At 40.1% G+C, this 12,619-nt stretch overlaps 1 protein-coding gene across 1 annotated transcript in view; it reads left to right on the top strand.

Annotated features, from left to right (window-relative positions):
* LAMA4 (laminin subunit alpha 4) overlaps positions 1 to 12,619 on the top strand; it is a 96,748-nt gene that overhangs the window by 42,671 nt on the left and 41,458 nt on the right. The window contains exons 6-11 of the mRNA XM_057390201.1: positions 2,918 to 3,013; positions 4,847 to 4,998; positions 5,121 to 5,234; positions 7,760 to 7,871; positions 9,914 to 10,081; positions 10,817 to 11,010. Coding sequence (XP_057246184.1) covers positions 2,918 to 3,013; positions 4,847 to 4,998; positions 5,121 to 5,234; positions 7,760 to 7,871; positions 9,914 to 10,081; positions 10,817 to 11,010 — 836 coding nt within the window. The remainder of the gene's footprint in view (positions 1 to 2,917; positions 3,014 to 4,846; positions 4,999 to 5,120; positions 5,235 to 7,759; positions 7,872 to 9,913; positions 10,082 to 10,816; positions 11,011 to 12,619) is intronic.

Raw genomic sequence — 12,619 nt, 5'->3', positions numbered from 1 at the left:
CCTTCTTGCAGCTCACCGTGCACTTGAACTTTGTTTTTTGCTACCTTATTATAAAGTGTTTTGGGACACACAGGATGGAGTCTGTGAGGATGCTCTGCAATCAGCTCTGAAATCACGTTCCCTTGGTGCTACTATCTTCATTTCTAGGRGACCATATATGATGCCATGGTGCCACTACTGGTCCTTTCTGGTTTTATGTTTCGGACAGCTGGAATTTGAGTGTCCGTCTCCAGGATGTAACTCACATTGCTAAGTCACATGTTTGAATTCCATTTATGCTGAACAGGAAGAGATGGTGCTCATGGACTGTGATCCCAAAAGCCAAAACCATGTACTGAAACCAACTTAAAATACTTCACCTGTGGGGAGTGGTGTGCCCCAAAACTCATCTCCTGCCTGAATTTAGGTAGCCAAGATATGCATGGAATTCAGCATGTCTGTGAGATTTTGAGATTGCAAAATGAAACCTCTTTTATGAACTTCACTGCCTAATCCACTTTGCCTGAGATGACCTAACTGCAGCTGGCGGGGAAGGAATGATAGGATCCAGCCTGTGGCTCCTGAATTCCATGAAGCAGGAGAAACACACCCAGCACTTCAACTCTGCAAACTGCGGCAATCATGCGTTGGCCATGGCCAAAAGCCTCGAGCACCTAAGAGGAACTTTGCCAGAARTATGACAGCTACAGGTCATTCCAAGTGTCTAGGAAGGTTATGAATAAATTATTTTGGAAGGCATCTCTGAACATACAGTTTTGAAGCTCAAATCAAACTTTCATCGCCTCAGATTTTTTTATTTGCACCCTTGAGGAGGTACACAGGATTTSTCTATAYAGRCTTTTCATACAGACTATAAATCAGYGTGGTAATTCTCTTCATTAGCAGATTTCATTGCACCATTTGATCTTCGCTAAAAATAAAAAGTGCTCGGGCACTTGAATATGTTGTAAGAAGTACAGCCTTTCTCTTTTCAGAAGCGAATTTAATCTTACAGTTCACGCCACCAAATTCTGGTTTTGCAGTATGATGTTTCAGAGAATTACTCACTTCTCGTTTCATCTCCATTTCTGCTGACAACCACAATGTGCTGCACTTGACAGTGCCGTGTAGATTGCAGTACATCAATACACCCATGATATTCAAACTCTCTGGGTACATCACAGGGAAAGCTTATACCTTGTTTGGCTTTGTGGAGCAATTAGCAACAGTTGTTTAGAATTTATTCTGTAATAAGACAAATACCTTTTTCAAACTAAAAATACGCAAACAAAACTAGTGTAAGAATCAAGACAGTCTGCATACTTGGTTTCCATGGATCATATCAAAGGGTATATAAAACAGGAAAAAGGCAGGACATGTAAATGAACAAACAGCTCTATCAATCAAAAACCATGGGTTTTTTTCTTTCAAGCAAAAGACAAAGTCTGGGTAACTGCAAACGGTAGTTTTCAGCTGCTTTTAAATTATTTTTTTTAACCACACATCCTTTAGCCACACTTCAAAGCTCTCCACATGTGTCCCTCAGAAATAAAGGTAAATTTAGAAGCTTTCCCCACCAGCAAAATATGGTAGCATTGGAATTCTTAATTCTCTATTAAAAAAGTGGCACCCCTTGAACCAGTAGTGGAAAAATGCTTTTGAAATTAATTTGCTGTAAAATTTTGYGTAGCAAACTCACAGGTATTCATTTAAATGAGAAGACACAATTTTATTTTCCTGAGCACTGATCTCACCAAAATTTCAATGTTTTAACTTTAATCTTGCTACCTGGGGATTGTCTACCCCCCATGATATAGGTAAAGAGAAATCTCTACTTTCAACTGAGAGTTTTCTTTCACTTCTTAAAAAAGAAAAAAACAAATATAAAAAAAAAATCATAGATCCAAAAGCTGGGAGGCAGAAATTGTGATAAGGTCAAAATACTGACTGCATCAGAAAATTCAAAACCAATTTCTGCTCTTACATTAGCCCAAAAACTGATTRATTCTACTAACACTGGTTCACTTACATAATTTTTTTCTGATGTTAGTGCATGATGTTGTCTTTGAAGTTGTATTCCACACTTTTACTTGAAAAATCCTTGAATGTGCAATGTAAATGTAAATACAAGGGCAATTCATAGAAAACAATGAATGGGTTGCAATAAAAAGGCCGTAAAATATTTTGTTATTTGAGGCTCTGCTGAATTACAAAAGCAAAACAAGTTCCAGATAGATTGCTGCTGTTCTGCTTCAGTTTTTGTTATTGTATCAAAGTGTTCCAAGATATTTTAATSTTTAAAATAATATCATTTAAAAGGCCAATTAAACCTTGAAAGAGATTTAGAGATGTGAGATTAAATAGACTTTTTAAAAAGCCACTTGTGCTGGCAATGAAAATATTCCTTTCTCAAGTTTGAAAAAATGTAAAATCTTATTTTTTCTTTATTGGAAGTGCTAGGAGATATTTACTTTTTGATATGTTCAGGCTGACGGAGTAACTGGAGTTCACTATCAATCCCTGATAGCTGCAAAGTGCTGACAAATTCCACAGGGCTGTGGAGAGATTTGTAACTAATAATTAACTTCAGTTGCGCTGCTTTCCTTAATACATCTCCCAAATGTCACCCTCTCTTGACACTGATGCACAATGGCCCTTCTGGGCAATTCTGACTCTACATGTGACCAGGCTTTGAACAAGTAATTTCAGAAAAGGTGTTCTCATTCTATTTTCCATCTCGTATTTCATTTGTTTAAGTTTGCCCAGTGCAAAATACACTTTTTTTCCCATACTGAAAGGAAAATCAGTTCAAGAAATCCTTGATATTGGTTTAAATATCCACACGCAATCCTAAACACAGTAATTTTATTAGTCTTGGGAGGGGAGAGTTGTACATATTGAAGATTATTCTTTGAAAAGTCCTTTCTTTTTCCCCCAGCATGTAACTGTGGAGGGAGAATGTGTGACAGCCAGACTGGAGARTGCCTCGCAGACAGCCCTGAAGCTTCTACTGACACAGACTGTCCGACCATCAGTAAGAACATTACCATGAAAACACCAAAAATTAAGAATGCTCTTATATTTAGAAGGTTACGAATACTAACTCAAGAGCTTGGTACTCCAGTGGGCTCAGGATTTTGACCGTGGTCCTGCAGGGCACTTAAGTCCTGCTGATTGAGTACTTAAGCATGTTCTCACACACTTGTCTGAGTACAGGGCGTGTTTCCAGCTCTGTGATAGGGACTGCACATTTCAGTACAAACTGCAGAGCAGGAGGGARGCATCACCAAAGCCACTTCCATAGACTTTGAGACAACACTGCCTGCAAAATAATATTCTGGCCCTAAAAACTGCACTCGCAACTTTACCTGTGACATCTTGCGTATAATTTATGCTTTCTAGTTGTGGTTTAACCTCAGCCATCAACYGAGTTCCATGAAGCCCCTCCCTCACTCCAGCAGGAACAGGGAGAAAATCAGACAGACAAAAGCCACAAAACTCTTGAGTTGAGATAAAGACAGTTTAACAGAGAAAACAAAACCATACACACACTTTTGCAAACAGAGCAAAACAATTAATTAATTCACTGCTTCCTGTGGGCCAATAGGCATTCAGCCATCTCAAGAAGAGCAGGGCCYCACCATGCATAATGGTCACTAGGGAAGACAAATTCCATCACTCCAAATATCCTCCYATCCTCCTTCTTCCCCCCACTGYATTTACTGAGCATGATGTCACATGGTCTGGAATGTCCCTTTGGTCAGCTGGGGTCACCTGTCCTGGCTGTGTCTCCTCACAGCATCCAGCACACCCCCAGTCTCCTCACCAGCATGGCAGCACAAAAAGCAGAAAGGGTCTTGGCTCTGCRTAAGTCCTGCTCAGCAATAACAAAAACATCTCTGTATGATCRAYYCTGYGTTCAGCACAAATCCAAAACATGGCCCCATAGCAGCCASTGTGAGGAAAATTWACTCTRCCCCAGTCAAAGCCAGCACAACAGCTAATATAGATTGTTGCTGTTGACAATTTGGCATAAATCCATCAGTCATTTCCTTTCCCACTATCTCCCATTTACTAATGATAGAAAGCCTGGGGAGTTTCCAGAAGCAGTGTGTTGTAACTATTGGAAACCACAGATATTTTTTAAATTTTAGTATATTCATACCTGTATATAATGCAGAGCGTGTAGCACACCTGGTCTCCTAAACCAACTCCCAACACAAGGGGTCATGTGCCTGAAGTGCAGCTGGAAGGAAAACATTTGGGACCTGCTAAAATATCAAGCAAAAGTGTCTGTAGGAATATCTGCATCATATTCACTTAAGTCTCTTGTGTTTAGTGATGGCATTGCAATCCTTCAGCAGGAACAAGGATATAGTTCTGCATGAGCACTTTCCAAGCACCTTGTAACTGTGTTTTTAGAAGCTGCCTTCATAATCAAGTAGGCAGCCAGGATGTGCTGGACATTCTTATTTCTCATATCATTAAATTTTAAATACAGAGTTCAGGGTTCTGACAAAATGCAGTTCAGTGTTTTTGACCCTCATCTGTTGTCCTTTGGGCCACAAACATGCAGAGCTTAGGGAATAGCCAGGAAATACCTCTCCCTACTGATTGCAGAATCACTGTGGCAGCCTCTTTGAGTAGTCCCATCTGGTGCTGCTCAGCTGGAAACATCATAACTGTACTGTGGGACCTTGGAAGTGGGAGGATAAAAGTGACAGGAAAATGGGTATCCCCCAGGATCCATCAGGGACAAAGAGAGGGAGCACCTTGGGACAAGAGCAGTATTACATGCATTTAGGATATTTGCTGTTAACTGACACAAACACTAAAGGAAAATTACATTCTCTTATTTTCCTATCAGGCTGCGATAAATGTATTTGGGATTTGACAGATGACATCCGATTATCAGTTCTGGCTATCGATGAAAGCAAATCCACTTTAGTGAGCATTTCTACAGGTGTTGCAGCTCAAAAGCGTTTGAATGACCTGAACCTCACTACCACTCATCTTCAGGTACAACCTTTGATGACATTTTGGTTTTTTAATCTAGTTCAAACCRTTTAAATTTCAATCCTTGCCCTCASTAGAGAAAGAGTTTATTTTCAAATGTGCTGACTTTTTCTCCCCACACACAGGAGGCAATGTCCAAAAAAAAGAACCTCATTGTGCTTTGGACCATCCAGGTTGATGATGCTGAGGATGAAATGAATAATCTCCTCAGAGAAGCAGAAACACTCGGTACTGAGCAGGTTTGTATACAGCCTTCTGCCAAAGCTCTGAGGGTTTGCATTTGTCATATTCACCTGTTGGCATAAGAGGGGAGAATGGAATAGTTCCAGTTGGAAGGGACTTAAAATGCCTGAGCAATACAGGGCTGACCAAAAGTTAAAGCATGTYATAAGGGCATTGCCYAAATGCCTCTTAAATCCTGACAGATATGGGGCATCAACCACCTCTCTAGGAAATCCATTCCAGTGTTTGACCCCTCTTGGTAAAAAACATTTCTTAATATCTAGTCTGACCCTTTAATTCACCAAACAAGAGTGGATGTGCACAGGTAGTTGGAAAAACCTTCTATTTCTATTTTTATTTTATAACTTTCTACTCTAAATCTGAGTGAAAAGCATAAATGACTTAACGCTTCTTCACAGAAAAGGAAGGAGGTAAAAAGCGTGTTGAGTGAGGTTTGCCACTGAATCCAAATTCCCACCTACCCCCTACACAGCATTTGATCTGGGATAGACACACAGCCTTTCTCATCTACATTTTGATTTCTAATTAAGTGAAGTAACCAACACTAAACTAATGCAGATTGACTTSGGGAGMATTTGCACTGTATCTGTTTTACATRTATGCAYTCTTAAAATTAAATTARTCCCAATTAGAMATTTCAAATTAGATTTCAAAACTGCCAGTTTAAAAGGTTTTTCATGTACCCACTGAGATGGGAGCTTGATCAGCACTCAAAACATTTTTGCAATARCACAATTGCAATTAGAAATGTTGCATCCATATCCAACTGCCAGGCTATAAAATAAAGGTTAAAAGCTCTCAGSTCCCACAATACTGTGATTGCACCCTAGAACACTACTGTGATATATGTTAAGAGAAGAAATAGGGTTCAAATTTGCTTACCCTCTATCTTAAAAAGATAATATTAAAAGTCTTTCTGCTATACTTGTAAAATACATTTTATGCTATTATCAAAGATAGCCACAGCTGGCGTAGAACTAGATTCTATTTCATGCTTATTGCAAAATTCMAGACCTTATATTCACTTTTCCAATTCCTTCACAAGAAAAATTAGAATTATACCTTAAACTAAAGCTCAAATACAGGAGCAAGTAGTGGGGAGAAAAAAGCCAACAAAGGAAAGTGGAAGAGAAAATTCAGGTTTGTGTGTTTTTAATCAACACTTAACAGAAAGGGCAAACAAGRATTATAAGACTATGCCTTTGTTCAAGAGAGCTTTGATTAAATCAACTCACACACACAGCTCTACCTGTGAATATCTACCAGAGCTCACATGCCTCAATGTCCCTCTCCGTAGTTGGTGGGCAGCATGATTAAGGCATTAAGTTTTCTATGAATATTTAGTGAGTTTGGATAATAACATTTCATTTGCAGTACTATCCGGGGATTTCTTACCTCATTCCTCAATTTTACTGTGCCTGAACAAATAAATTCCTCTGGTCTTTTCTCCCTGGTTACTTCTAATGCTAGTTCCACATCAATTTTGTGGTTGCTTGTAAAGGCAGRGAAATAATAGCCCCAGACTCTGACAGTGGGGGGAAGATGAAAATAATAACTCTGAATATATTGAACTTTTTGCTATTTCAAGGTATATTTATGGYCAATGGGTGCCAGGGCCTTGAGTGGGTTTTGCAGAGATATGCAGTATTTTCTGCTCAGAGCATTTTATGTGCACATCCCCACACCTCAGGGGTTGTGGAGATTCTGATCTAAACCACAAAGGGTGAATGTACCAGCCACAGGCGAATCCTCCTGCTAAATGTGGCCTGTAACTCCCCAAGTGTGCACAGGATGAGTTTTGAATAAAACACCACGTAGCTTGATCCTGAATATTTGGAATATGGGAACCAGAATCCTTTCTACTAACCCTTACATTTGTTTTACCAGTCTCCTAACCCTTGCATTTGCTTTATGAGCATGCCCATCCCTTTTAGCAGTGCTGACCACCCTGGCCCCTGCCTTCAAATGCCACCTGGGGCTTCTACAAACCCTAAGTAAGGAAACACAATGCAGAGTTCAGCCTCCAACACAATGTAGTACAGAACCGTGTCTATGCTTTTCAGAGCATATTCAATCCTCAGGCTTTTTCTTATATTTAACAAGTTGCAGAGATGGGGACCTCACTTGAGGGAGACACAGAGCTAAAAACAGTTGAGAGCTTGGCACTTTTTCTTCATTCTGTTTGCTCACCCAGCATACCCAGCAAAATGAGCCAGCCCCACTGAATGCCTAGGAGCATTCAGCAGGAGACTCAGCAGATGGAGTTTTACAACTGTACATAATTTATGAACATTTGATTGCAGCAAGTGATGGATAAACACAGGACAGATTTTAATCCCTCACTCTGCAATTCTGAAAACACCACCAAGACAGATCTTCACTAACAACACCTTTAAATACCACTTTATATGATAAAAAGGACTTTCACATGCTCATCAGGAGAAAGCAAAATGTGTTTTTATGCTGCTCATCCTCTCATCTGAAAAGAAATYTAATGTTTACTCACATGGTTTATTCATAGGCAGATGAAGTATCGAGCAAAGGCCGACTGGTACAGAAGGAAACCATGGAGATCAACAAGCGTGCTTCTCAGCTTGTGCAGCAGCTCAATGATATAAGAGAYAACATTGAAGGTAAATAGATTCCTTCCTGGTTCATCTCAGTGTCAAGAAYATATAAATGAAACCTTCATGTATTAAAGGGTCATCAAGAATTTTTACTGTCCCATAGATCAAAGGAAAATCTTTTGATATATAGGACAGTGCATAATTTATGGCAACAGTGAACACCTTCTCAAGCACAACTGYACTTAGAAAAGATTTCCTAGTCAGAGATAAACACCTTCATCTGGAATATCTATGACTTATTATTTCATCATGAAATACAAAAATGAGATTGAACCAAATGCAGCCTCTTCTTCAGTACCTACAGAAAGCAATAAAATCCCAAATCAATGTACTCAGAAACATCCCTGTCCCCTGCACACCTGCTACATGAAAGCCTCCATCCCACTGCAGAACACCCTGGTTTCCCAGCCTTTGGCAAAGCCAACAGTGTAAAAAAGCTGTCTATGACACCAAAATAAAAATGCTGACTGGCAGCTGAGGTTCAATAGCCCTTTTCTGATGGAAATGTTTGATTAATAGACCTGAGTAGTTCTATTTTGGCAATTACTGTAAGCCATGTGACAACTTGTGTAAGGAAGAGGGGTTACATATCAGCTGTTATCCTTGCTTATCCCTACTTCYATGGGTGCTCTAATCATTCCTTGATCTCAGCAAACATGGTTAAAATGTCCCATCACACAAAAGAGGCAGGCTAAGACCAGGCTCATAGCATGTTACATTTGTACTKTCATTTTACACTGCTGATGCTAGAGACCTTTGACTGTCTGGCCATCCATCACATTTTATTTCTACAATTATGGAGTAAAAGTGTCAGCATGAGCCTCATAGGATGTCACTAACAATCATGGTTGATGTCTGGGGATCATCCTYTTGTAGCATTATGGTTTGGAGCAGGACAGGAACCACATAAAGCAGACATGCATCTCATTTGGCACACAAATAGCACCATCAGGTTAAGCTGTTATGGAAGAAGCAACATCCACGGCTGTGAATAAAGAGAGTAAAAACAGCTGGAAAGAAGTGGGTGAAAAATTATTTCCACCATGCTCAAAACTATTCTTCTGCAGAGGTATCACCCCTGTAAAAGTCAAAGCGCTCTCTAATGAAGAGAAGGTGTATGTGGACCCACATATACACATGTTTCAACAAAGGGAAAGAAATCCATGGAGCCTTGGTCGTGCTCAGTTRCTGCTCAGCACGAAGATTTAAAGCTTCACTAATGAGCTCAGGGCCCAGCAAGAGCAGGCATACAAAGACACTCTGSCAAAGAATCAGTGGTGCCACAATTACACATCTATTTTTTATAAAAATATTCCAGAAGAACCATGCTAGTTTTGCCAGTTTTGGTTATCCACAAAACTAGTGACAAGTGCAAGCCAAAGGTGCACACATCACAGGACATAAAAGAGGAGCCGATTGGTATTCAAGGCCAGGGAGGGAGAAGGGAATAAACTTGGTAATGATTACACTGGGAATGGGCAAAAATTTCAGCTGCAAGGATCCAACAATGTTTTTTGAACTGAGACCGAAATCTTGAAATAGTATCTATCTCCAAACCAGCTAGGCAGTATCAGGCCAGAAGCCATATGTTACCTCTTTAGGGTGCCTCAGATTTCTCCAGATGGTAAAAGAGGTTACTTCAGTCTCCTTAACATTGTTATTGTTTTTATATAACAAACAGCACTTAAAAACCATGATCCTAGATTAAAGCTCCAGCCTGCTACTTGCCACAGAACAAAAGAAATAAAATTATTATCCCAGCCTGTAAGAAATGCACACAAATAATGCACACATCCCACATCTGCTTAATCCCATCCTCTTCTSATAAGACCTCCACATATGCAAGAAAGTGTGATGTGTTTACAGGTTTGATTTTAAGACTGGATTAAAGACAATAATTATCTATTGGATAATCTACTGGAGTTGAAGAGAATTAAAACTTTCTTTTGCCATCAGTATAATCATGATTCACAAAAGTAAAAGTAATCCATGGTACTTATTTTTCTGTAGCCACACTGAATTGACCATCTGTTCCCTTTTCCCCCTAGAAATCAGCAGCAAGTCAAAATACTACGCAATCCAACAAGAGCTGAAGCCCGAAGAAATTGCCCAGAAGCGGAGTATGGCTGAGGAGATGCTGAAGGAGATCAGAGGTCGTAAGCCTTTCACTGAGCAGAGRAAACTTGCAGATGAGGAGGGAAATGCAGCAGAGGAGAGTGAGTTTTAAGTCAGTTTTCCTTTAGAGCCACGTGTTGATGCTCAGTTGGAAGGTGTTGGGCAGCTCTGGGTGTCCCACTGAGCCTCTGGGTGGGACCAGCAGGCACTTGGCAAGCACCAACTGATGTGCTGGAGATGCTGCTGTTTCCAAATTCCTGCCCCAAGTCCCTGCTGGTGCTTGTTGTCCCCCACAGCAGAATGGGGAGAAAAGGGTYTGTGTGTCTGTGTGTGCCTGAGCACTGCAGAACTTCAACAATTTCTGCTTAGGAAGGTTTGTGACAGGGCTAGAATTGCCCATGTGAACGTCTTCCCCCCTGCCAGCTCTTCCAGGGGGACAGCAAACTCCAGCAGAGAAAGAAAAACTATTGGCATGGGAAAGAGTGGCAGCCTAACCCTCACATGAGTTCATAAGGACTGTTTTCTCCAGAACAGGCTGCCTGGGTTTAACAAGGAAAACCAGATGAAAAGCAGGGAAAGACAGACCTGGTTGTTTTTAATAAAATGTATTTCAGAGGGGGAATTAATAGGATTAAAATGAAATAGTAAAGTGAGAGGCACCTTTCCTTCGCAAAAGAGGAGGGAAAACTAAAATCTAGGTGTGTGATTCCTCAAGTGAGTTTTACAAAATGTATTTGTTTTACTATTGCCTGAGTAACAGCAACAGAAATTGTTGTATAGGTAAGTTTTGTCAGAAATCAAGCTTTGGATTTATTGGCCTCTTATTTTTCTCCCAGTTCTACGGCAAATTGAAGCATTTCACGAGAAGTACAATGACACCAGATCCCTGGTAACTGATGTGCTGGAGCAGCTCAGCGAGCAGGATGTGAAGCTGTCAGACCTGGAGGAGGCATTAGGCGACGCACTCGACTATGTCACACAAACCGAGGATATAAACAGGRAAAACACAGCCAGGCTCCAGAGGCAGGAGGTACTGTGCACTGCATTTATCATAGATTGACTGTGAAAACTCCATCTCTGCCATTGCTTAAAACAGTAAATTGCACACAATTTAGATTCAGGAATCACCACACCAAAAAAAAAATTACTTGGACCACTCAGCAGGATGTGTTTGACTGTTCAGTTCTAAGAAACAAGTTGTGGAAAGGCAAGGTACTATTATCTATTTGTGAAGGGACAATAAATGAGAAGGTTTGGCATGACATGCCTCATCAGACCAAGGAAGAGATGGAAGGCATCTCAGTAAAGGCATCAACAGTAAAACYCAAGAAGCTTGAAATTTCATGTAGCGTGGCTGCTATAAATATTGTGGTGGGATTGTTTCATCCTATTATGTACTGACTTACARTGTGGGAGGGTCTCATGCTCACAAAACATTATATTCTAAGAAAACAATTACTTAGACTCTGCACTGCATTTGTGCCTTGGGCTGAATGCATTCATGATGTCTGATCCAAATTTTCTCTGAGTCACTTTAAACAAAATGCATCCCCATTCTTTCAGGGGGGAGTAGATGGTTGTCCTTGAATCTTCAAGCACAAATCCTTTGTCCAACTATTYCACAACAGGCACCTTGAAATCGGGTTTCCTATTTGCTAGGTGAACAGCCTAACTAWAAGGCTACAACAGTTTTCCCTGTGCCCTGTTCAAATGAATAATTTCAGGATTTTGAACAAAGTAACCACTCYGGAGGAGAACTCAAAGGTGACCTGTCCCCAGTAGCATGGAACTGGGGTACCTTTGCCTGTAAGTGGTAATATAAAGTTCAAATTCCATATGGCTGATGAGAAAACTGAATTTTCAGGTTTCATACCCCAGAAGAGTACCCAGTCCATCATCCAAACAAAGGAAACTATTTTTTCTCTTCCCAGCAATTCTGTGATTCTTTCCTTGTTTTCATTAGTTTCTTTTAAGGMATGCAAAAACAAAATATCCAACCTAAAACTATTCATTTATTTTTTTAACAAGGAATAAAATTACAAAGAGAACAATTTGGGCCCATTTTAAGCAAGCTGTTTTCATTTCAGTGGTTGAAATTGTTTGTATTCTGGAGGAGAGTTCTTTAGCAAGCAATTTTGTGATTTGAAGAATGATCTTCCAAATCCAGGCCAACCTAATGGTTTCCTAACATCAGTGGCTGAGTTTAGAGTTCGTGAAAATTGCAGTGCTAGAAGTTCACATTGATATGGAAGGTCTAAGAATTCAATAGAGAAATCAGGCGTGCTCCTCTAGTGAATCCTTTTCCAAGAGCTTGGGATCCTCAAGTACAAAGCCTCTTGTGTTGCTCCATTGTTTCATAATTAGAGCGCCAAGCTGCAGCTTGTCTCACATTTATGAAGCAAAGCCTGAGTGTATAGTTGCATTTGTTCATTTTTTTTAACCATTTGGATCTCCATTATTCCTCACAATGGAGACAGATGCTGTACAAAAGAGCTTGTTCACACTGGCTTTGCTACTGACCAGGAAAAGAGATCTCTGCACTGTAGATTTACAAAAGTCCAGAAAAAATAGTCTCCAGATGACTATGAAAAATCCATGTTTAATTTGTCTCTGCTGTGCTCTGAATAGTGCTTCATTCC

Source organism: Malurus melanocephalus, unplaced genomic scaffold, assembly GCF_030028575.1.
Source record: "Malurus melanocephalus ecotype Western Australia unplaced genomic scaffold, MMel_1.1 scaffold_23, whole genome shotgun sequence".
Lineage (NCBI taxonomy): Eukaryota > Metazoa > Chordata > Aves > Passeriformes > Maluridae > Malurus > Malurus melanocephalus.
Note: the sequence above shows the minus strand (reverse complement) of the source record. Positions and strands in the feature narration are given on the sequence as shown.